Here is a 26,424-nt window from a genome sequence, read left to right as displayed (position 1 = left end):
CCTAAACAAGATTTATGCATCTTTCTTTGTACTCTATGATTTCGCTAATGTCGAAACTTTTTTTTTTTTTATCTTGTGCTTGTGTTGCTGGTGTCCTGATTTTGCTTAGCTATTTTAACCAAAAATTATGTTGACTGGTAATTGCATTAAGATTGCTAATTTGTGATATGTTCTTATCATAACTCAAATGATATCATTCTTAAGTACTATCCCTAATCTGATGTTTGTTTCTTATAAGTTACTAGAACATTGTATTTTCATGATTTGGTGTCAGATTATCACTTTTCCTTCCTATCTTTAATTGATGAGAGGATCATACTAGAGTCAATGCTTTTAATCTTCCCGTTTCTTGATTACTTTATTGTTTATTGGTTTTTAGTATATTTTTCGTATTTCTTTCCAACAAAAACAATCAGGTTTCTGAAATGAGAATATTCTCATACTTGCAGGGGTTTATATGAAGAGATGCGATATTAATTTGAAGAAGGAAATTTCCTTACTGTCTCTTTCTCCTTGCCAATTTAAGATGTTTGAGAAGAATAAGGCTCTTGAGGAAAATGGTTTAGAAGTGCTTGATAGCCTTACAAATCATAAGACAAAATCCATGCTTTTAGAGACTAACTCAGACACCTATATGAATATATCTGATTGGTCAACTCATGAGGAATTTGCTGCAGCTCTTTCTTTTGAATCTCCTGGTAGTGAGGATGAAAAAACCTCTTCACAATCTGGCTCTAGAAAGGGATTACAAAGTCTACTTCAAGCATGGTTTCTTGCACATCTTGATGCCATTAATTCAAATGCAGGAACAGAAATTGATTCATTGGTTGTGGGTAATGAAACCTTGCTCCACTTTAATGTAACAAGTGACAAGTTTGGGACTCTTGGGAAATTTCAGGCATCATCTAATGGTTCTTCGAAAAACAGAAGTAGTTATGGAGATCTGTCAGTGGAAATCTTATACATACTTGCCATTTCTGAGGAATCTCAACATAGTGGAAAATTCAATGCATATGAGCTTTCCTTTCCTGAAAGAAATAAAAGGAATAATAATTTGGGAAACTTGGAATTGTTGGTTGGAAATCTGCGTTTGGGTGAGCCTGTGTCTTTCTATTGCATGAAAGAAAGAACCTCAGCTAAAGGCTTTAGCCTGACAGCATCTTCCTTGAGCTGGATTGGAACAGCTGCCTCTGACATTATCAATAGTAGGTATTTTCACTTAATAATTCTTTACACCTTAATGTATTTAGTTGTCACGAGTTACACTCACATACAAATATACATACTAACACACCATCTAGAACATCCTAACCTTCAACTGCATCACACACCAAAACATTAAATAATCTTTATTGTTCTTTTATATGAATGTAGAATAACGTTGTGTATGAATACCACCAAAGTTTAATTTATTGATCTCTCATGAAGAAAGTGTTTTAATATATCTTGCTTTGTTCATCTCTCCGTATGTACTTTGTTGTGCCTTTTGGCAAGTGCTTTTAATATATCTTGCTTATTTACCTGTCAAAAAAAAAGAAAAAAAAAAAGAAAAAATGGTTTAAGGTAGAATACCCTGGAGTCTAGATTCCTATGTGGCCCCACCAGATGCTTGTGTCTAGGTGCCTGAGCTCGCACATACTCTCACACTATTTATGTGTGTGTGTGTGTGTGTGTGTGTGGTGGGGGAGGACTGGTTTAAAAGATTGAGTTATTTCAGGGTGCATGACCTGACAGTTCTGGGTGAGTAGTGGATCTGATAAATTGGTGTTCCCCATTAATCCTAGGTGTTGGTAACCTGCTTGTGAGGAAAATTAGAATCTGCTTACCTAATAAAGTATATAAGATGACTGTATTGGAGGGAGTGTATTAGAATCTGTCCCTTAATCCCTGATTGCATCTTGTGATGAGGAGGCATTGGAGGAAGTGTATTATAAAAGGGAAGTGTTAGTAAATATATCTAATAAATGTTTGAGGAAGGTAGGCATTTTTGAAGTTCGGTGTAATGGGTGTTTTAAGTGTCATTTCCTATCTGGCTTCTTAAATTGGATCAAGGTTATGCTGCAGTTTCCCTTTTTGTGTATAGGCTTACTTGGAGTCTATTTTTATACCCAATTCTCCTATAATCCCATCAAGCAAACCATCCTCTGAGGTAGAGAACCTGATCATTGAGATGCAAGTCCAAACCTATCTTCTTCACCTTTCTGTATTCACAATCCTTTCCATCAAGTAAAGTAGGAAATCCCAACAAACATGATCAGACACCTCAGCATTGTCCAGCTTATGGAACAAAGTTGGAATCCTACTCCTGAGTCTAGAGTCCCCACAATCATTCACCTTTAGCCCTGCATTTAAGAATGACAACCCACAATGAAAACATTTTGTGTTGCAAAGGTTACCTTTCCCAATACCTTCCTTACTCTATTTGACACCTTGGCTGAAATCATGTACACACTTCCTGCCCAACTTATCTGTCTTAAGCTTTTAATGCATTCAGATCCCTCCTTAGAAGCCAAGGAAGTAAATATGGCATTTAAGATTTGCTTGAACTGCTTTGACTTAGAAATCTGACCTAACACCCAAGAAAACTTCATATTTTCCAGCACTTCTGAAAACACAAACACCATCCGCCTAGACTGTTCACCTTATCTCCATGCAGCTCTCTTAGTGCCTCATCCTCCTGAAAAATCTCTTTGCTGGCCAATCCCTGCAGGCATCACTTATAGTATGAAAGCCAATCTAGGCCTCTCAGTGTCCACTAAATAGTCTCTGAAAGAGCTGCTGAACCCTAGCTTAACTTCCACTTGCTTATTTTCCCATCTGCATCTAATCTTCCCAATTTGATTTCTTCCGTGTACACTTATTCACTTATGAAAAAGCTTTTCCATCAGTCTGCCACAATGCTCTTCTTGATTTCTACCTCCAGCTGATAAAAACATCCCTGTTGTATAGCTTTAAGACTTTTCAACTGATACCAGATTGCATCTGTAATATATTTGTGATACTTGGTTTTCCTCTGCCATTTAAAACATCTACTAGTGTGGGGACTGTAAACCATCATCTCCTACCCCTGATGGAAGCATTGGGTTTCCTTAACATATCATATTTTCACATTGCAGGATTGACGACGTTGTTATCTCCTGCTTCTGGCATGTGGTTCAGTACTTATAATCTTCCTCTCCCTGGACATGTTCTAATATATGGACCTCCTGTATGTTCAGCACTCCAACCTTGTTTCTTTCTTTTGTTTTTCTTTTTTCGTTTGTTTTGGTGATGTAATATTTGCTGTAAAGAACAAAATACAGATATTTTCTTTATCTAACGTGGATTGGCCAGTCTATATTGTTGTCCTCTTTTGTGGGTCAGTGCTTATGGCTATTGTTTCAAGCTTAATGTTTTATTATGCTATGATAATGCATTTGTGGTGTTGTGTATATGTCCTTTTTTCCCTGGCATTTAGTTCTACTCTTATTATAGCATGTGGCATATGAATTGATTTTTTTGGTTGCAGAACAGGTCATCACATGCCTAAAAGGAGAAAAAATATTTGAAGTTGTTAGTCAATGACCTGCATATACGTCAATATTTCCAAATTGTCTTATGTTCAATTGTTGTTTATTGGGCTTTCATGCTGTCCCTTAATATTTTAGTCCACCTTAAATTTTTTTTGATAAGTAAACACAATTCATTAAAGAGGCTAAAAACCCCAACGTATACAGGACGTATACCAGGCAGCAAAGGCCAAAAACAAGCAAAAACCAAAAAACAAACCACCCCTCAACTAGAGGCAATCCACTCCAGGAAATCTAAAAGGGAAAGCGGCTTCTCTTCCATATACAATTTAGCCCAACCCCAGATATAACAAACAAAAGAATATTTGAACCTTTGAATTGTTAAGACCCCCCCCCCCCCCCCCCCTAAAGGCTAATCTATTCCTTTCTTTCCAAACCATCCAAAAAATGAATAATGGAATGGAACTCCAAAATTTTTTCTTTTTTTTCCCCACAAAAGAACCCCCCCAACTATATAAGACCTCCTTTACAGTTTTAGGGAACACCCACTTGACCCCAACTAATCCCAACACTAAATCCCAAAGCTCTCTAGCCACTGTACAATGAATAAGTAAGTGATCCACGCTTTCCGCTTCGCAAGCACACAAAAAACACCTATTCGGGAGCTGCAAACCTCTTTTTTGGAGCTTATCAAGAGTCAAGATCTTTCCCCAAGTTGCTTCCCACGTGAAGAACATGATTTTAGTTGGGACTCTACCCACCCAAATCCTGTTTTTTGGAAAATTGACATCCATAGGCCTATCCAACCAGCTGTATGCATCTTTCACTCTAAACTGCCCACTTCCCCCTCCTTTCCAAAAAACAGAGTCATCCTCCCAAGAAATCCTAACACCTCTCAACGCTTGGAGCAACTCACCTACCAACACCACCTCCCAATCATTGAAATCCCTTATAAAACGCAGATTCCAGCCTCCTTCCCCAACATTCTGGTCCCACAGCTCTTCAATCTTTGCATTTCTGTTGGCTGCCAAGATATAGAGATGCGGGAACCTTTGGGACAGCGCTGAATCCCCGCACCACACATCAGTCCAGAAGCTGATTTTATTACCTTTCCCCACCTTGAACCCCATTTTGTCCCAGCACCAACCGGCTTCCTTTAAAATCTCTTTCCACACCCCCACACCACACGCACCCACAGCCTTCTTGGTCCTCCAACCATGATCCTCCTAACCATACTTTGCTTCTAGCACATGCTTCCAGCACATGCTTCCAAAGGGCCTCCTTATCCGAAGCGAATCTCCAAGTCCACTTACCAAGAAGCGCTTTATTCATGATAGTAAACTTCCTTATTCCCAACCCCCCATTCTCTTTATCCCCACACACCACCCCCCACTTAACCAGATGAGTTTTCCTCTCCATGAGACCCCCCCCCATAAGAAGTCTCTTTGCAATTTTTCTAATCTTCTAGCCACAGACATGGGCATACGGAATAACGACATCTGGTAAACTGGCATACTACCCATAGTGCTTTTAATTAGCGTGATTCTCCCACCCTTTGAGATATATTGGCTCTTCCAAAGAGCAAGCCTCCTTCTCATTTTCTCTTCTACCCCATCCCATCCATAGGCCGCCTTATTAGGCACCCCCAGCGGCAGCCCCAAATACACGGACGGAAGCTTTCCCACCCTACAACCTAACTCCACAGCCATCTCCTCTATCCTTTGAACCTCGCTTTTAGCCAAGTTAATTTTCAACCCAGACGCGGCTTCAAACCAGAACAAGATCCAACTTAAATTCATTAAGTACTCCTTCTTTGCCTCGCAAAAGACTATAGTATCATCGGCAAAGAGCAAATACGCAATGTGGACAGCCCGACCTCTATTACGCTAAATTTTGCACCCTGAGATGAAACCCCCCTCCATAGCCCTTCTGATTAGGACACTTAGCACCTCCATCCCCATGACAAAAAGATAAGGGGACAGTGGATCTCCTTGACGCAGCCCTTTGGAACTCGAAAAGAAACCAGTTGGCGTTCCGTTCACAATAACTGAAAATTTGGCTGTGGAGATACACCACCACATCCACCTTAGCCACTTAGCGCCAAATCCCATTTTATCCATAACTTTCAAGAGGAATTGCCAATTAATACTGTCATAGGCCTTCTCTCTATCTAACTTGCAGATAACCCCCTTGTCCCCCTTCTTATTCCAGTTGTCAATCACTTCATTTGCTATCAGAGAAGCGTCAAGAATCTGCCTACCCTTAACAAACGCGTTCTGATCATGGGAGACAACCTTATCTATAACCTTCTTAAGCCTATTGGCCAACACCTTTGCCAACAGCTTATAGAGACCCCCTAAAAGGCTGATGGGCCTGAAATCACCAAAATCCTCAGCCCCTCCTTTCTTAGGAATCAGCACCAGAAATGTGTTGTTAATACTCTTGAGGAACGTATTCTGGTCGTGGAACTCCTTAAACATCTCCAGAATTTCCTCCTTAACGAACTCCCAACAACATTGCCAAAAGAAAACCGAGAACCCGTCAGGACCTGGGGCTTTATCCCCATTCATTTCCATCAGGGCCGTCAGGACTTCACCCTCAGAGAAGGGAGCCTCCAGCATCTCAGCCTCTTGCACACAAATTTGATTAAAAGAGAGACTTCCAATGTCCGCCTTCCATCCCGAACTTTCGGAAAATTGCTGCTTAAAAGCATTTACTACCCCCTCTCTGATTTCCCTCTCCTCTGACAATCTAATCCCATTAATTTTGATTCTGTCCATGTGGTTAACTCTTCTATGGGCAGACGCCATTCTGTGGAAATACCTCGTATTCCTATCACCTGCCTTCAACCAGAGTTCCCTAGACGCCTGCCTCCAGTGAGTTTCTTCCAGTTCAACCCACTTGGCATAAACCTCCTTAGCCTCCTTCTTACAAGCTAATTCCTCCATTGACAAGCTCCTTTCATCCTCTACTCTGTCCCAATATTCCACTTGCCGAATCGCAGCCTCCTTGTTACTTTCCAGATTCCCAAACTCCTCCCTATTCCAAACTTTAAGCTTCTGCTTCAGCTCCTTCAATTTTGCCGATAATCTAAAACTGGCACTTCCCCTGACCTCTATACCCTGCCACCAACTCCGGATTAAATCCTTAAACCCCTCGACTTTGAACCACATATTTTCAAATCTGAAAGGGGTAGGCCCTCTCCTCCAACTACCCCTCAAGTAACACTGGAAAGTGGTCCGAAATCGGCCTGGGAAGCCTCCGCTGGCTCACCCTGCTGAATTGATCAAGCCAGCAAGGAGAAACCAGAAATCTATCTAAATGAGCCCTTGACATGTTATTCAGACCCCCAGTCCACGTGAATGCACCCCCTTGCAATTGGAGGTCCACAAGGCCAAGATCATCTACAACTTCCGCAAACCTCCTCATAGCTGAAGTAATTCTCCCTTGCCTGTTTCTCTCCCCTTGAGCCAAAGTAATGTTGAAATCACCACCTAGACACCAGGGCCCCTCCCAGATTCCTCTGATTGCCCCTACTTCTTCCCACAGCCACTCCCTTTCAAGCCTAGTAAACGGACCATAAACCCCCGTAAAAGCCCAAATCACCCCATTCTCCATTGTCCTAAATCTGCAGGATAAAGAGAACTGACCCACCTCCCACTCCAGCAACTCCAGAACTCTTTTATCCCAGCAGATCAGGATACCCCTAGCCGAGCCACACGCATTCAGGACCTTCCACTCTAAAAATCTGCCCGTCCCTAGGCTTCTCACCACCCTCTCAGTCATAATCTGAATTTTTGTCTCCTGGATACAAAAGAGATCCACCTTCTGCTTTCTAAAAACCGACTTAATAACCTTCCTTTTCCTACTTTCATTCACCCCCCCACCTTAAATTTAAATAACTATGATTTTGCTATTTGAATTGCATCACCATCTTCCTTTCATGCACTAGTGCAAATGATGCTTATAGAGTTAAAAAAATTCAGGAACCTTTTACTTCTCCTAGTTAGTTATGAAATGTCTTTCTCTGGGAGATTTCTATAAAAATGCAGTGAGAAGCATGCGAGTTAAACTTTACTATTATCATTTTTGTTGTCTATTCCATTGGAACTGTAATGGGTCATTCCTACATTGCTTCTATTCTCAATTAGTCTGCCTCAATTTGATGCTTCTAGAACTCTTCAATTTGTGTAATAATATTCTGATTTGAAGTCCTTGGTACAAGTCCAATTTCAAAGTCAGGTTCACTTAGTCTTCATGTTGTTATTTGTTAAATCACGAGCTGCAAATATGAAGTCCATTTAAGATGGCTAAAATTTGATTTATTTTATGAACTCTGAAATCATAAATGATAAAAATCCTCAAGGATGTATTTGGTTCAAGGAATGGGGGGTGAAACCCTTGAATTTGAATTACAATCCAGCCCAAATCCAAGAGATAAATTTAATTGTAGGAGTAATATAAATTCCAAAAGCAGAGTGTTATTTCCAACTTTTTTTTTCCTTTTTTGGATAGGAGCGTTTGCAAACTAATCACCTGAACTCAAGTGAAGACATAGGGAAAACAACAAAAGAACTGAGACCCTGTCATTGTGACTATCTACCACTTCGCTATCCTTGCTACTACACCATGGTCCCTCTGTTGCCCCTGCCACTGCTGCTGCTGCTAGGGTTTCTGAATTTTCAGCACCCCTTCTGTCATCTCCACTGTTGCCTGATGGCACCACTCACCACCCACCAACAGTGCTGCCATTACCATCTTGCTGCCATGAGTGGCTTTGAACTCTGACTAAATTTGTTGAATTCACTGTTGAAAGATGCTTTTCGTAGTTTGTTCAACATTGCTTTTCACAAATATGCATGGATGGAGTTTTTAAGCATTGAAAGGGCGAGTCAAGTTTCTAGAAATCTTCATTTCAAAGGAATTTTTATGAATCAGAGCTGGAGGGGTTGAGTTATTTTTTCTGTATTCAGTTGGTGGGTATTAAAGTTGTTCTTCAGATTGTCTGATGAGGAGAAAATAACTGGTTCTTTGTTGATTTGTTGTCCAATTCCTTGGCTTCTGTTAGCTCCTTAGTGTGTTTCTTGTGAAGTATGTTTGGGGGTTCAAAGGCTCCTTTGAAGGTAGGTTTCTATGTTTGAAAGAAGATGTTAATGACTGACCAGTTGATGAGGAGTTGCTCTTTGTTTAAACTTTTGACCTTCTAACCTGCTCACTGTTTAGCTTTTAAAGAACTTCCATCAAATCAACTTTATGGATTCAAATCACTTCATTTTTCTCAAAAGGTAATGGCTATTGTTACTATTTCTTTGATCTTCATCGTGGCATATATTGTCGGATGATTATCAAAGAGTGGCCTGCCTCTGAGCTTCTTGTCTTTCTAGAACCTCATCCTATCAGTTTTCCACACATCAAGTGAGTCTGGCCTTAAAATCTCCTCACATTCAAGACTACCTTGATTGTAACCCAATCCACAAGTAGACCATATCATTCATCACATGAGGTCCCAATTGTTATTTGCCTTAAATCGCTTTTGTGATTAGGGAATTCCTAGCTAACCATCATCCTTGTATTAAAACTTTCTTCAGATTTTTTAAATGGTACATTGTGAATCAAATAACTACTACTCTCATTATTTATTGCAATGATTATACTTAGAAAGCACACAATAGTTTTTATCTAAAAATGAAAGGCAAAAGGAGCAACAATGAAGCCTTAAAATTGAACTATTTGAAGATTGCTGTCTAAAATCTTTGATTGCTATTCAACTCTAGCTAGGTCACGAGCCTTTGTGAAATTAGAATCATGTATTTTCTTCCTTTGTTGACCTAATTTTCTTTTGGTCTTCCTCTTGTCCTTTGGGCTTTTCAACTCAAATCAAATTACTCTTTACTAGTGTAAACTGTCTCCATTGCACATTCTAAACCTACCTTAGATCATTCTCCCTCATCTTGTCCTCCATTGATGCTATCTGTGCCTTTGAAAAATGCAATGATATTGTTGACTAATCAACCTTTATGACCCTTATTTAATGGAGAAATAATGGTTGGTATTCAACCTCTTAATAGGAAAGTCAATAGTTGTATATGACAATTTGAATTAGGAAGTCAGAATTAGAATTTTCACGATTTTGGGGACAAATTTCCAGGAGTTAATTTGTTTCCTTTTTTCATTGTATAGCTGCCAATAAGATGTACAGTTTTTCCTCAAATCAATATATGATTATTCTCACATATGCCTACATGGTATCAAAAGTTTAGGCTTTTTTTGAATAACTGTTCGGGTTTAATAAGTTCCTGTCCTGGAAATATGAAGATTAAAGTTGCTGATGGTACATTGGCCACAATGGTTGTTCAGGGCACAATAAATTTGTCACCCACTCTATCATCATAATTAGTACTACATGTCCTAAGATTATCTGTTAACCTTTTATCACTGCATCAAATCACCAAAAATTTAAAATGTCATGTAACATTCTTCATGACTCATTATCCGTTTTAAGCCAACCTACAGGGAAGATGATTGGGAGTGCTAAAGAACAAGAGGGACTTTACCTTGAAGCTTGTTGTGGAAACAGTGATAGGTTGCCACTCTATTACCTCTTTGAAAAGCTTTAATCCAACAAGGACCAAATTTGGTTGTGTCACCAAACTTAAGACATCCACCCTTTCTTTTGTTGAAAAAATGTTTCTTCCCTTGTTTGAAAATGGAGATGTCAATTCATTCTATCATGAAGTCTATAAGTTGGCTAAATACCATCAAACCTCTTTTCCATTGACTAGTAAAAAATAATTTCATCTGTTTACTTTAATTCATACTGATGTATGAGCTCTTTCAAGAATTCCAAAGATTTCTGGTTCTAGATGGTTTGTATCATTTATGGATGATTGTACTAGGGTCACTTGGATTTATTTGCTGAAAAACAAGTCTAACATGAGCAATGTGTTCCCTATATTTCACAAAATGATTGAAAATTAGTTTGGAGTAAGAATAAAAGTTGTCAAGTCAGACAATGGGAGATAATACTTTAATCAGGTCCTATCACCTTTTTTTTTTCCCCAAAAAAAAGCTATTATCCATCAATCTTCTTACATTAAGACCCCATAACAAAATGGGGTTGCAGAAAGAAAAAATCGGTATTAGTTAGAAGTCATAGTAAGCTGGATCTTAGAGCCTTAAGTGCATCTTTATTGGCTACTCTCCAACAAAGAAAGGGTATAAATGCTATCACCCATCTTCCGAAACATTGTTCACATCCATGGATGTTACCTTTATGGAAAGCCAACCCTTCTACCCTAAAACTTATCTTTAAGGGGAGCTTTGTTAGAAACTAAGTCTCCCATTTTGCTAGATCTGCCAAATCTTTACTTAATCATGACCTCCTCTTTGTCCCTTCACCCACCTGGTATCTCTAAGACACCATTGGAAGAAAAGAGACCCAACAATATTGTCACTGCATCATTACAAGTCTATTCAAGAAGGAAGTTGTCTTGCCCTAAGCACCAATAGGTCCAATCATTGTATCCTGTCATAGGTACTAAACTCCTTCTCTTTCCTAATTCACCTTTCTTACCACTCATTGACTAGCCTATGGAAGAGCATGTGGATGAACTTGTCTTTAATGATCTAAATTTGCTTATTGCCATTAGAAAAGACACCTGTACATGCACATAACACCTTATTTCCTACTTTGTCTCCATTGACAAATTGTCACCCTCACACCAAGCCAACCTTAGTCACCCAAGTCTCTTAGAAAACCCAAAAATTGTTTAAGAGACACATGGATGAGAATTGGAGAAATGCTATGAGTTAGCAAATGAGAGCACTTGAAACAAATTAAACATGGGATTGTAAAACTTCCTAAAGGGAAAAGACTAGTTAGATGTAAGCAAGGTTTGAAATGTCGCGATTTATCGATGAAATATCACCGATACTTCATGCATTAGGCCACGTCGATAGATATTTAGCATCAAAATCTCGAATGAGAGATTTTTCGGTTTTTCTCCACTCTTTTCACCAATTTTTTAGTGAAATCTTGAAATTTCACCAATATATTGGACATATTGGCGATTTTTTGGTTGCCACGTTAGCAACCATTTGGTCATTCCCTTAAAATTTTAATTATAGCAATGGGCAATGCTTGTGATGATGTAATGGGTACTAACCTAATAAATATGCCATTGCTTTCCCTCCCACTTCTAATGTGGGATTGGGATTGCATTTTTGTAAAGATGAATAGAAAAATATTTTAAGGTGTTAGTGAAGGGATTTGAACCTTAGACCTTTAGCAAAACATGTTCTATCTCAATCACTGGACCACAAATGCTTGCATCTTATAAACAAATAAAATTATATATTTATACTCTATCTTTTATATATTTTATAAATTAATTAAAATAAATTATTATAAATTAATTAATTTTAATTATCTTATCATGTGTTTTATATAATAATTGAATACAAGACAAATATAAATTTTTAAAGAAAATTATCAATATTTTAAAATAAAAAATACTTATATATATTAACATTTTTTTTGTATCACTCAATATATATTAATTTCTTTGTTAAAATTAAAACAACTTTGATGTATGTATTTTTAATTTTTTTTTATATCATTTTTGGAGTTTTTTCTAATATTTTTATGAGTTTTTTTAATCAATTTTCATTCAACCAACTTTTTTGATCAATTTTTGTTTCATTAATATTTTGTGTCAAAATATCCATTGATATTTTTTGACAAAACAACTTCAAAATATCTATTATTACTTATATCATTTTTTAGAATTTTTCCCAACATTTGCATGAGTTTTGATCAATTTTTGTCTTATCGATATTTTGTGTCAAAATATTCACCGATATATGCCGATATATCCGTAAAATTAGGTTATCGATATATCCATGAAAATTGATGTTTTCATCCTTGGATGTAAGTAGGTATTCACTATGGAGTACAAATCTTATGGGACTTTAGAAAGATACAAAGGTATATTAGTAGCTAAAGGATATACTTTGACTTATGGAGTGGATCACTAAGAAATTGTTTCACCATTGGCAAAGATGAACACAATTCAAGTCTTATTATCTTTGTCTACAAACCTTGGTTTGTCTTTGTGGCAATTTGATGTTTAAAAATACCTTTCTACATGGTGATTTGGAACTTCAATAGATTAAGGAAGGCGCTAAATGGGTGTAAGCAATCTCATAGGGCATGGTTTAGGAAATTTGGTAAAGTGATATTGAGACTCTAACATTTGGTTTAATAGAGTATATGATCTAGTTGACATTAACATCTGGAAAAGTCACGACTCTAATTTATATGGATGATGTAGTTGTGACCAGGGATGATTTAAAAGAGATTGAATGGTTTAAAAAAACATCATGCTGCAGAATTTGACATTAAAGATCTAAGGAGGCTGAGGTACTTCTTTGGTATTGGGCTCACTCATTTGAATAAGGGCATCTTTATTTCATAGCAAAAAATATGTCCTTGATCTCTTTAAGGAAATCAGGATGTTGGGGTGTAAGCCAACAAATACTGTCATTGAATTGAATCATAGAATTGTGGATGATAGGATGAGACAGTAGTGGAGTGAGGTATGTACCAAAGACTAGTAGGGAAACTGATGTACTTGTCACACACTTGGCCTGATATAGCCTATGTTGTGGGTATGGTCAGTTAATTCATCCATTCACCAAAGAATAACCATCTAGATGCAGTCTATAGGATTCTCAAATATTTGAAACTCACTTCTGGAAAAGATATTCTGTTTAAGAGGAATATGAAGCTGAATTTGGAAGTATACACTGATGCAGATTGGGCAGGGTGAGTTGTAGACAGAAGATCTACCTCAGCTTACTGTACATTCCTAGGAGGAAACCTAATTACTTGGAGAAGCAAAAAGCAAGTTGTTGTCGCCATGTCAATCACAAAGACAGAATTTAGGGCTATAACACAAGGAATATTTGAACTTCTTTGGGTAGAAATCATTCTTGATAATGTCAAGATTAAATGGGAAGGAAAAATGAAGATGTACTGTGACAAGAAGTTGACTATTAACGTTGCCCATAATCTTGTCCAACATGATTGTACAAAGTGTGTGGAGATTGATAGACACTTCATCAAAGGGAAGTTGGACAACGGCCTAATTTGTACTCCCTATGTTTCAACAGAAAGATAGTTGGCGGATATCCTATTTAAGGGACTTTCAATTTGGATTTTTCTGATGATTACTAACAAGCTTAGAATGAAATACATCTATTCACCAACTTAAGAGGAAGTAGTTGACTAATCAACCTTTATGACCCTTATTTAATAGGGAAATAATAGTTGGTATTCAACCTCTTAATTAGGAAGTCAGAATCAGAACTCCCATGATTTTTGGGACATATTTCTAGGAGTTAATTTGTTTTCTTTTTTCATTGTATAGTTGCCTATAAGATGTACAAGGTTTTCTCGAATCAATATGCGATTATTCTCACATATGCCTACAATTTCTTATCTTACCACTTCTTTAGCATAACACCCTCATTTCTATTAGGCTTATTTTTAAACCTTGAGATTTTTGGATTAACAATAATTTATCACTTTTGATGCTGCTTTTCTTTTTCCTAAACAAAAATTATATTTATGAAACATGCCTGACATGATAAGTATATTGTTTCATTGTTTAATTTGTCTTGTTTATGTATTAGGGTTCAGGAAAGACATTGTTAGCAAGAACTGTTGCAAAAGCCCTCGAAGAACAGGAAGACCTTTTGACACACATGTATGAAGTGCAATTTTCTCAACATGTCACCTTTCCTTTTCTTATTTGGTAATTGGTATATTTTGAAATTATAATAGTTGAGTACTGAGACTGATCAAACTTTAATATTATCATGATAGAGAGGTTGTATCTGTGATGGCACTTTAATGGATTTTTGTGTATGCAGAGTTTTTGTATCTTGTTCTCAACTTGCATTAGAGAAGGCTGTGACCATTCGTCAAGCACTTTCTAGCTACCTTTCTGATGCTTTGGATCATGTACCTTCCTTGGTCATCTTTGATGACCTTGATCTCATTATTTCATCATCCTCTGACTTGGAAGGATCTCAACCTTCAACCTCTGTCACTGCACTTACTGAATATTTGACAGATATCTTGGACGAATATGGGGTAATATTTCTCTGCTAATTTCCCTATAATTATCGTATTTAAGCTGGTATGAGCATATTTTCTCATTTAATTTTGCATGCTTATGCATCATTGGATTTCTCTAGATAATTTTGCTACTGTTGGAATAATTTGATAATTTGTATGTGAGCACAGAAAAATCTTGGTTAAGGCTTCTACTATGTGTAATGTTTTTTTTTTTTGATAGGATACTATGTGTAATGTTATACTATTGACATTTTTATTTCATTTCTTTCTAAAAGAAGATAAAATTTTGTTGCAACAAGTAACTCAAAAGCAAATTAAGTTTAGATGAAGTCTATCTTGTAGCAATTTTTTTTTGATAGACAAATAGAATATATATTAATAGAATAGTGCCTAACAAAGAGAAGTGCACTCAGTGTACATCAGTAGTATACAAAAGGCTAAAAAAAGATAGAAAAGCTACTGAACAAGATAGTCCATAAAATAGCCTAGCTATTTTCAATTAGGCTATCTAAAAAATCGAACATTATGGCAATCTCTATCTCTGTTGCATTATGAGACTACTTCAACAAGCATTTCAAAAAAGTCTCCTTTAGTCTTTGATCTAGCATCTCTTTCTCACAAAATATCCTTTGATTATGCTTTTTCCAAATGCATCAAAGTAAAAAAACATAAGGGAACCATACACCAAACCTTGCTTTGCCTTTTTCTTCATCCCCTTGGTCTTCCACCCTAGGAGAAGGTTTTTCACTATGTCTGGACTTTGTTGAAAACTTAGTTGCTTGCTGATGAACCTCTTATCACTAAAGGATCCAGATTTCCATGTTACTCTCCTTCTTCTATGTTCTCTTGGGGGTTCTCTTGCTTTTTCTTCTAAGGTTGGGGATTTTTTTAGATCCTTGAGGGGAGGGATGTGAATCAAAGGAAGCCAGAGGAGGAGTTTGGTGCTGCATCCTAGCTTTTTGGTGGGAGTCCAGTGAGGATGATTTTGGCAAGGATGTGTGTCGGCTACAGTTTGCAAATAAAGTTAATATTTTTGTCTTGGAATGTGAGAGGGGCAAATGATATTGACAAGAGGAAGGTTATCAAGTCATTGATCAGGGTGCAGAAAGTGGACTTAGTTTGTTTATAAGAAACAAAAATTAAATTGATGTCGATAGAGGTAGTGAGAAGTTTAAGGGTGGGCAGATTCTTAGAGTGGGCTGCTGTTGGTGTGATCTTGGTCTTCTGTGCTAATAGAGTTTTTGAGATTGTTGGTATGGATGTGGGTGAGTTCTCAATCTCGTGCTGGTTTAAAACTGCAAGGATGACTGATGACATCATGTGGTTCTTCACAGGGGTGTGTGAGCCTTCTTTGGGGAGCGAAAGAGAGGGCTTCTAGGTGGTGTTGGGGTTCATCAAGGGGTTGTGGGATGAACCTTGGTGCATCAGAGGGGATTTAAATTATTGTCAGATTTCCAAGGGAACACAACAGTGACTTCAGGATATTTTCTTCCATGACTAGGTTCACAGATGTTATTGAGAAGCTTGAGTTATGGGATCTCCCTCTGATTGAGGGTCTTTTTACTTGGTGTGATGGGTTGAACAATCAATCTTATTGAGATTTGATTGTTTTTTGGTGTCTAAGGGGTGTGAAAGCCATTTTAGTGGGGTGGTCCAATGTACTTTATCGAGACCTATTACAAATTACTTGACTATCCTACTAGATGGTGGTGGATTGAGAAGAGGCTTTACTCTTTTTAGGTTTGAAAATATGTGAATGAAGGAAGGATACAAAGATTTGGTTAAGAGGTGCTAGACGAGGTATAATTTTAGAGGTTCCCATAGTTACATTGTGGCCACAAATTTGAAAAGCTTTGAAGTCAAACTTTAAGAGTTGGCATAAAGAGGTGTTCGATAATGTTTCAATTCAAAAGGAAATGACATTTAACTTGGATGGTTTTTGGGATTCCAAGGAGATGGAAGGTGCTTTATCTTAAGAAGAGGTGGTAGCTAGGAGGGTAGTGAGGAAGGATCATTGAAAGTAGGCTTTGATGAAAGAAGCTTCTTGGATGCAAAAATCAAGGGAGATTTGCCTAAAAGAGGGGGGATAAAAACACTAAGTTTTTTTCATAACTAGGCCAATGCTCACAGAAGACAATTTTCTAGCCAAGATTAAAGTGAATGGGGGATGGTGAATTGAGGGAAATGAGATAAAAGAAGGGGTGGCCTTGGTTTTCCACACTCTTTTATTTGAACCAAGGGATTGGAGACCTAACATTAATGGAGTGTCTTTTAAGGCTTTATTTAGGAAGTAGAAAAGTTGGAGGTGCCTTTCTTAGAGAAAGAGTTGTTTAGCGCCTTGTTAGGTTGGAGTGGATACAAAGCTCCAGGCTTGAATAGTTTCTCTGTGGCCTTTTGGCGGTTCAGTTGGGATTTGTAAAGAACAAGGTGATGAGATTTTTCTTAGAGTTTCATTATCAGGGTAAGTTTGAAGAAAGCCTTAATGCTACATTTTTGGTGTTAATCCCAAAGAATGGAGGCGGGAAGATCTAATAGACTTGAGGTTGATAAGCTTGGTGGGAAGCCTCTATAAGATATTAGCAAGTGTTGACTAATAGACTCAAGAAGCTAGTGCGGAAATTGGTATCAAAGTATTAGAATGCTTTCGTTTAGGGAAGTCAAATTTTGGATGTAGCGCTCATAGCCAAGTAGGCTATTGATTCCATAATGAAAAACGATACCTAGGGACTGTTGTGTAAGCTTTATATTGAAAAAGTGTATGATCATGTGAATTGAGAATATTTGCTAGTGATTCTTGATAAGATGGGAAATGGATATGTTGGATGAAGTTGTGCATATCTACAACAAAGTTTTATGTTCCTGTTAATGACACTCCCTAAGGTTTTTTTCGAAACTTGAGAGGGGTTTGAGACAAGGGGACCCTCTCTTCCCCTAATTTCTGGGGCACAGGCAAATGTTATTTCTTGTTACCAGAATATAGGAAGCCATCCAACTGAGATTTGGAACTTCCATTTTGACCTTCACTCTGCATGAATTTCCCTCAACAAGGGGCGGATCCACCAAATCAAACTCCTTTATAAATCCAGAGAAATCCCTCATAGATGAAGACAGCTAATTGCAGTTCCACTTTTCAAAATGATAACACACAACATTAAAATCCCTGCACAAGCATCAGGGCTCTTCCTAGATCCCTCTGATAGAACCTATCTTGTCCCACATCTCCCTTCTCTCTCTCACTCAAAGGGCCATAAATATGAAAGAACACCCACAATTTCTAAAAAGACAAGAGAGAATAAGCTCCCACCTCTGAACCCAGACGTTCCAGAACTCTCAAATCTCACGTCACCAAGATCCCTCCTGCTCTTCCCCTAGCATCTTGGGAAATCCAATTTAAACTCTACTCATCCCCAAGCTTCTCACTATCTCTGTAGACATAGCACTAATCTTGGTTTCCTGAAAACAAATGAAGTTTGGCTTCTTCCCCCTAACAAAGGATTTGATGCTTGTTGTTCCATTTCAATATTACTAGGTAGGATGTTATCTTTATTTATTTTCCTCCAGCTGGTAATGTTGATGCTATCAATGCAGTGTTTCCTGCTTTTTCTTAAAGGTTGCAGAAAGGCAAGATGAGTTTGTTGGTAGAAAGGATAAGGAAAGAGAGAAGAGATGCAACAACAAAGGAAGATTGCTGAACTAAAGTAGGAGCTGTTCTTCAAAAGAACATTGAAGAGAAAGTCTACAAAGAAAGAATCCAACGGACCATGAACGTTCAAGTCTCTATCGCCATAAATATGAATAAGAAAACCAGAGATACATGTTAAAGCTTAGGGTGGAAGCCAGTCCCTAACAAAATCCTCTTGCGCTGCACTCCTCTCTTGGCCAGCAGATATGCTGTCTGAGTGGTGGATCAAGGTCTTCATTTAAAAGAGGCATCCATCCCTCTTGAAACGTCTAAAATCTTCCTAATCCATACTTCCCATCTTTATACCCCTGGCAAGAACTATGAGAAATCCATGAAATAGTGATATCTTCATCCCTTTCCACTGGAAAGTAACCAATCCTTATAGACTTTGCCTTGTTCAAGACTTCTGTCACTTAGTCTCTATTTCAAACCTTACATCAATCAAATTGCCACAATGATCTCTGAGAACTTCACCAATCCATAACTGGTGAGATTTTTCCATTGAAAACCTTGTGAAATTAAATTCAGGGCAAGCTAAAGGTGTGGGTTTGCAAACTACAGCAACCCATGTCTGAGTTCTGCTGCCATTGGTACTACTTCATGCTTCCCTCTAATCAACCAAAATAAGGCCAACTGGGAGGCCCAAGAACAACTATGGAAAGACTCCCACCAGGAAGTAAAGTAATATATAACATCCTGCAAGGAACTCCATGTCTTGAAAAAAAATCTTGCATTCCTCTCCAACTAAATAACCCAAAGCATAGAAAATATGACTCCTTTCTAAAACATTAAGCCTTTTTGTGCCCGTTTAAACCCTCTGAAAGTAATAAGCAACAGGTCTACTACCCCTATGAGGGTTTCTTCTAACCTATGGTTGCATGTGCAGATTTTTTATTTTTATTTTTTAATATGATAAAGAGTCCCAATCAAATGCAGCCCTCATCCTTCAGCTGCTTTGTGTTTGTACTGATTTGAAAATAGTGCAAAACTTATGTATAGGTTCAAAATGAATGCTTGATTTTATATAGATTCTCTTTTCAGATCAATGTTCATTCTCAGATTATTTTCTTGTTTCTTATGAGGGGAGTTTCTAGGAGTGAATCTGCTTGAATGGGACTGAGAATAGCATAAAATAGAGACACCTTGTAGACATCCTAATAAGACTTTGGCTATAATCTTATACAATCTTGTGGTCAAGCTGATAGGTTTAAAGTTAGATAACTTTTTGGTCTGACTCTTTTTGGGTGCTAAAGCAATGAAGGTGACATTGGTACTTTGATTTATTATCCGACTGAGGACACCCTCAATAAATCCTCCTTAATCACATCCTAACACTCTTGAAACACAACAATGGTGAAACCATTAGGCCTAGGAGCCTTGTCCTTATCTGACTGAAAAATGGCTTAGAGAATCTCTTCTTCAGTAAAGAGACATTCCAACCAAGTAACACTCTTTGCTAAGATGGGTGACTAATTTAAACCTTCTAACCTCAAGACTCTCTAGGGGGGATTCATATATAGCCTTTCAAAAAATTGTAATTTCTCCTTTCAAATACTATTAATATTCTCTATAAATGTTCTTTGTTTGTTCTCTAAAACCTTGATTTACTTCCTATTATGCCTACCATTCACCACCTTCTAGAAAAACTTAGAATTACAATCCCCTTCTTTTACCCACTTCACCCTCACTTTTTGCCCCCAAGGCACTTCTTCCCTTAACAATAACTCCTCCAACTTCTTGAAAGCTCAGGAGAAAGATTCCCTTCCTGCTCAATAGCATCAATGCTAGCAATATTAGTAAGGATATTCTTCTTCCTCTCCTTTAACTCTCGGAAAGACGCCTTATTCCATTCTTTTTTTTTGATAAGAAATGACAAAGAGATATATTGATAGAAAAAAGAAGTACAAGAGAAGGATGAGAAATCCTCCCACCAAAGAAAACTAAACTACAAGAATACAAAAATAAGAAAGTACACAGTAAAACAAGCTAACACTCTAGATTAGACCAATCCTTAGGACACCTTATTCCATTCTTTTAACTTTGATTTAACAAATTGTAGCTTCCTCATGAACTTATACCCTTCCCATCCGTTGCTCTAAAAATATCTCCACCAAACATCAAATCTTTCCTTGAAATCTAGATGGAGCAACCACATATTCTCAAATCTAAAAGGAGTTGGTCCTCGCTTAAATGGATTGGTGTCTATGACAATTGGACAATGATCAGAGGTTAATCTAGGAAGAGCTTCTTTGAGACTTTGGGGAAATCTTAGCTCCCACTCTTTTGAATATAAAAATCTATCCAATCTCTTACCTATAGGGAAATCTTGCATATTTGACCAAGTAACAAAAGCATTCCTTTGGAGAGGATCGATTAACTCACACTCACTTACACAACCATCAAAATACCTCATACTAGGTGTTAATAGGGAATCACCCAGTTCTTCTGAGAATCTCCTTATGACTTTAAAATCTCACCCCCCCCCCCCCCCCCTCTCTCACCGACACCACTTCAGGAAGGTTAAACCAAAAAGATCCAAGGGCTCCAACCAAAAATCCTTCCTAAGATTGGTGTTGTTAAGGAATTTGACTTATGATTCTGTATGTTTCATTTTGAGTACTCGTAGGATTTATCATTTTGATTTCAATGTTATTTCAAATTGTCCAATTTAGCTATGGTTAGGCCACTTTAATCTCTAAATCTGTCAGCTAAAAGATTTTATTTATAAACTGAAAAGGAAAAGCGGAAGAACTCATGTGGCATTGGTCCTCTTGCATTCATAGCTTCTGCACAGTCTCTTGAGAATGTTCCACAGTCCTTGAGCTCTTCAGGTTGGTTTCTCTATGCTCATAGGACAAGTAACATCTAAATACTTTCTAACATTAAACTCAAAAAGAGCTAGTACAGGAGGTTTTTTGCTTTTCTTTCTTGATTTTAATATTCTGAATGTGTATTTGGTTTGACTTCAACTCAGGAAGGTTTGACTTTCATGTGCAACTGCCTGCTCCTGCTGCCACAGAACGGATGGCTATATTGAAGCATGAAATCCAGAAGCGTTCGTTACAGTGTGCTGATGATATCTTGTCAGATGTAGCTTCAAAATGTGATGGATATGATGCATATGACTTGGTATTTGTCTATTTTTAGCATTGCATTATTGTTTCAATTGTGAAATCATCTTTAAGTGCAAATACTGATGGTTGCTTTTCTATTTGGAAGTATTGGTGGTTGTTGATAGTATAGCTTGAAAATTGCATTTATATCTCAGTTGTCTCAGTTGTGAAGATCAATTTTTAATGCAAATGTTTATTTATTAATTTTTTGATAGGCAATTTTTAAAGCAAATATTTTTGGTTTCCTTTCCAGTAGAAAATACTGATAATCATTTTGCATTAAGTCCATCATTACATTCTTATGTTCAGGTTATGTATCTTCATTATTTCTATATCATGAAACACTGTTTAAACTTGTGATGACATTTGATGCATATTGATTATCCTTTACTGTATGTTATTCTGGATGGCTAGGAACAAACCCATAAGAAACAAAGGCAAACACTTTTGCATCATTTTCGTGAAAAGCTTTGATTGACCACTTTGAATGATGATACAACATATTAATTGGAAACTACATACAAGCAAGCCCAAGGAAAATGCAACTTAGTGCGTTATAGAAGACAATAACTTTTTTGCTTGGTTTGCTAAAGAGGGAGCTGATATTAATGCAGGAGGTACCAAAATATTATAAGTTGGCTGTGAATCTGTTAATAAAGAGAAAGTGCAGTTTTTGGGCCTGGCCCAAGCTTGTGCTGAAGCTAAGGTGGGAAAGGCCTTTGCGAAGGATGGGCCTTTAAGTGGAGCTTTAAAAGGCGGAGCGAGCTTGCTAGGGCTCCTTTCTTCTGCTGAGAAGGTGCAGGAGGGGCATGTTCTTTTTGTGCAAGAGAGCAGAGGAGGGGACAATGTTGGCGGTTCAGTCAGGAGAAGAGAGCAGGGTACGGCCCTGGTTGAGGAGACTAGAGTCGAGCTGCCCCTTGGTCCTGATGTCCTTTTCCTGTGTGACGGGCAGCGAGCCTTTTCTTGAGGATTCGTTATCTTGTCAAGTTGCGATTCGCTAGTTGGTTCAAGGGAGTGGCAAAGTCGCGATGGCTGAGAGAGGGGAGAAGGGGGACAGTGCGACAGTTTAGAGGTCTTTTGGGGTTGTGGCCATGGATCCTGTGCTTGTAATGATAGAAAGGAAAGAGGGGAGCAGCGAGGATGATCTGATAAAATGTCCTAGCACTTTCTCCTCTCAGCGTCTTTGGTGGTCTCATGGGTAGCAATTACTGACAAAGCTCTCTTGGCGGAGGCAAATCGACAATTTTCTTCTGCGCCCTCTTATTCGGGTACTGTGACTCCAAATTTAAAGTTGTGGGTGCAAGATGGGTCCTTGGAGCTTTCAGGGCAGATGACAAAGGGAACATCAGTTTTGGAGGTCAGAATTAAGGAGGTGGATCCTCCTATGGATGCGGGTTTGGGGGGCGTAGCGGAGGGGGAGGAGTTTGCGTGTCTACCTAGAGGTTTTGTCGAGTTCTCCAATTGTTTCGGGATGCCAGTTTTGGGCTTCAAAAAGGAAATCAACTATCCTCTTAGAAAACCGGAAGCGAAGAAAGGTTGTGGGGTTAAGGTGTTAGGGGATAGGTGAAAATCCTTGTCCTCTTCGCGACTTGAGAAGGAAATCCGAAGGCTCGAGTGTTCAGTTAATTATAAAAGGGATCATTCCACAGTAAAAGGAAAGGGGAGGGGGGTGGGGAATTAGTGGCAGGGGTCTCTGCTGGCCACTGGTGGTTTTGCTAGGGGTTCTTTGTTCATTTTGGGTAGGGTTTTTTTGTTTTTCTCTTTTCTGGTTTTCACTGGGGGGTTTCCAGCCCTTGTGGGAGTTGGGTGTTGGTGGGAAGGTGGGTTTAAATCTTTCTCTCTTCTTCTCTTGCTTGCCTATGGGCCGTATTTGTATACTCTATATGTACTTTGTTGCGCCTTTTTTCAAGTGCTACTAATATATTTTGCTTATTTACCTATAAAAAAAAAAAAAGAGAAAGTGTAGTTCTAGAATAATTGGGATTTTTCGTTGGATATGAGAACCTATTATGATATACATCATAGGCATAGCTTAGATGATTAACCATAATTGAATAAGTTCTCTATGTTAAAGACAATTTTTTTTATAGGTAAAAACTCTTTTCACCTTAGATGACACATTTTGTGATTTTAGTTAATTTTACACAATAATGTCCAAGGATTGCTGGATTGATTTAGAGAATGAATAAACTAAGATCTTAGGAACCTACCTTCTAATTTAGCGTGTTAAAGATTTAATTTAGGATAGATGATTCCCATGATTTTAGATGATCCCTGGCCTTATTTATAGATGTGTCCAACTTCATTGGGGTGCATTTTAGCTTTTAAATAAATATTGGTTCTTCAGGTGGGAACTTCCCAATTAAATCATCTAGGTTGTCTTTCTGTTTGCTATGGGAACACTAAAGTATATCTCTTCCTTTAACTTGGAAGTTGATGCCACACCTTGGTTTGAATAGTTTGACTTTACAAGTCAAAACATTGGGCCAATTGCCTAGATTCTTTATTAAGTGGTTTAAGGAGGAAAGCCATCATGAATTTTGACTGGCTACCTTGTTAGAAGCCATTACTCTAGCAAGTGTTTGTGCAAACAAACTAGCCCTCCTCAAACCAGAATTGCTTTTTTACTTTGGGATTTTTTTCTCTCTATTGATGGTTCCATTGCACATATCACTCCTCATTTTATTGTCAACTCATACTCAACCATTACCAATTAGTGTCAACCACTTTGAAATCTGTTATGCCCAAGTTTTTCAGCCTTCACATTGTTGCAAGATAACCTAATCATTGTTTGTATGGATTTAACTAGTATCCCTATTTCACCCTTTTTAAGAATGTATAACTTGCAAAATCCATTAAGTGTCACAATCAAGCTATGATATAACTTTAAGTCGATGGATGAGCTTACCTTGGAGGATGCCACTTAGGAGTATTCCAAACACATTCATGGCCACTTTCTTGATTTTTCAACTTGAGGACATGCCATTTGTGAAGAAAGTAAGGTTGGATATTAGAACCTTTCACAATATGTTCTAAATGCGTGACTCACATGACTAACCATGATCAAATAACCTCTTTTCTTAGATGGCACATTTTTTGGTCCTGTACAATTTTATGTTATAATATCCTAAGATTGCTAGATTAATTTAGAGAGTAAGTTTGCTAGGGCTTAAGATCAATCTTAATAAAATCATTCTTTTTGTAATCAATGTCAACACTGAAAATCCTAATAGGTTAGCCCCCACATTAGGCTACACAAGTTCCAACTGACCCTTTTCTTATTTGGACATCCTCTACATGTGTGTATGGTACAATCTTAATCAATTCACATCTCTGTGTACTTTCTTTTAGTTTTCAAGATCCAAGTTAAGGTAATATTGTGCATAGTGAGAATTAAATGGGATATCCTTTGGTCCAATTAGGTAAATGAGATCATTTAATATGTTGAATCATTGAATTAAGCATGTGGTCTCGAGGAAAATGGGGAAAATGAGAAGAATTTTTTATTTTATTTTATTTTATTTTTTACTACTTTTGTTGGTGGGGGGGAGCTAATAGCACAAGAGGATGTGTAATGCAAAAATCCAAAATAGAGCTTTAACATGGTTCAACAACAAATCTACCTATTTCCACAACCCTAAGCTTCTACCCAAACCTTTGAGGTGTTCCAGTACCTCAATTCCTTGAACCAAGGATATCTAGGATTCTTGTACTTGGTTGTAGGTACCACTGGACCTTTACAAGAACAAGAGCTCACACACACACTCTCAAAGACACTTCCAAGGAGCAACCATATGATTACAAAGCAGGCTTTTGGCGAAAGTGAATTTAGAAGAAGTACAAGGTACTTCAATGAGGATTAATGCAAGTGAGAGAATGAAATATATATATATATATATATATATATATATATATATATATATATTTATTTATTTATTTTGAAGGTGCTCATTTGAACTAGGCTTGATCATATTGACTTGAGTCTTCCCTAAGAATACAACCTGTCCACAATCAGTGGACTATGATCAAGTCATTAATCCCATTTGTTTTATGATCATCAGAATTAGGCTATTATAAACCTCCATCTGATAAGAGGGTGGGAAAGAAAGGATTAGATGGTTAGGTATTGGTAAGTTTTCTTTGAGGAATGGAGCTTTCTTGGTTAAGCGGTTATGGAGGTTTCTTAGGGAGAGTGATGCTCTTTAGGATAGGGTTATTAAAAGGATATAGATCACACTCCAACATATGATTAAGGTTAGGTGGTCCATAGTTGTCAAAGGTGTCCCTTAGGTGCGCCTAGGCCCAAGACACAACAACTTGTTGACTATAGCACTTCATTGGCTGTGGCATGCAACTCATTGGAGAGATCTGCCTTGATTTGTTGTTTTCTTTGTCTTTCTTTTCCTGTTTCTTTTTAGACTTTTATTTTTCAAAAGTATGACTCTATATTGAAACTTTATATAATTGCATTAATGTTTTGTTGGATGCTTCATTAAATTCTTAGAATCTTTCTTTTTTCATTGATTAGGTTAGAATATTGAATCATATATTGTGACCTATGAAAAGTATATTAAATCTTTGCATGTCTAAATTTACAACATTTTATAAAATTGTCATGCCCCTTAGATTGTGTCCCAATTTGCTCATGTGTGCGCATTGCGTTGCACCTTCTATCTTTGAAAATTAGGAAGTGATTATATTAGAACGTTATTAAATAAATCTTTGTTAACTCATTTGGGGTGTGTTTTTTTTTTTTTTTTGGTGCTAGAGATGACACACAATTGTGATCAAGAAAATATTTGCTATGGAGACCAATCTTTGCATTATGAATTTCCTAATCTCATGTGTTCTCTAAGTTTAGAGATTCTTGCATCTTTACCACCTTAGGTCATTCTTTTTTTTTTTGATAGGAAACCACACTAGAATATATTGATAGAAAAGAAGTACAAAAGGAGGATGAGAAATCCTCCCTCCAAA

General features: G+C 37.5%; 1 protein-coding gene across 3 annotated transcripts in view; it reads left to right on the top strand.

Annotated features, from left to right (window-relative positions):
* The window catches only part of LOC100259773 (peroxisomal ATPase PEX1), a 63,623-nt gene that overhangs the window by 13,350 nt on the left and 23,849 nt on the right, over positions 1-26,424 (top strand). For all 3 annotated transcript variants that reach the window (XM_002273731.4, XM_010647659.3, XM_010647660.3), the window contains 6 exons: positions 450-1,205; positions 3,117-3,208; positions 14,205-14,278; positions 14,445-14,667; positions 21,072-21,165; positions 21,309-21,463. In XM_002273731.4, coding sequence (XP_002273767.1) covers positions 450-1,205; positions 3,117-3,208; positions 14,205-14,278; positions 14,445-14,667; positions 21,072-21,165; positions 21,309-21,463 — 1,394 coding nt within the window. The remainder of the gene's footprint in view (positions 1-449; positions 1,206-3,116; positions 3,209-14,204; positions 14,279-14,444; positions 14,668-21,071; positions 21,166-21,308; positions 21,464-26,424) is intronic.

This window comes from Vitis vinifera, chromosome 10 (genome assembly GCF_030704535.1).
Source record: "Vitis vinifera cultivar Pinot Noir 40024 chromosome 10, ASM3070453v1".
Lineage (NCBI taxonomy): Eukaryota > Viridiplantae > Streptophyta > Magnoliopsida > Vitales > Vitaceae > Vitis > Vitis vinifera.
This window is presented reverse-complemented; position numbering and strand designations above follow the sequence as displayed.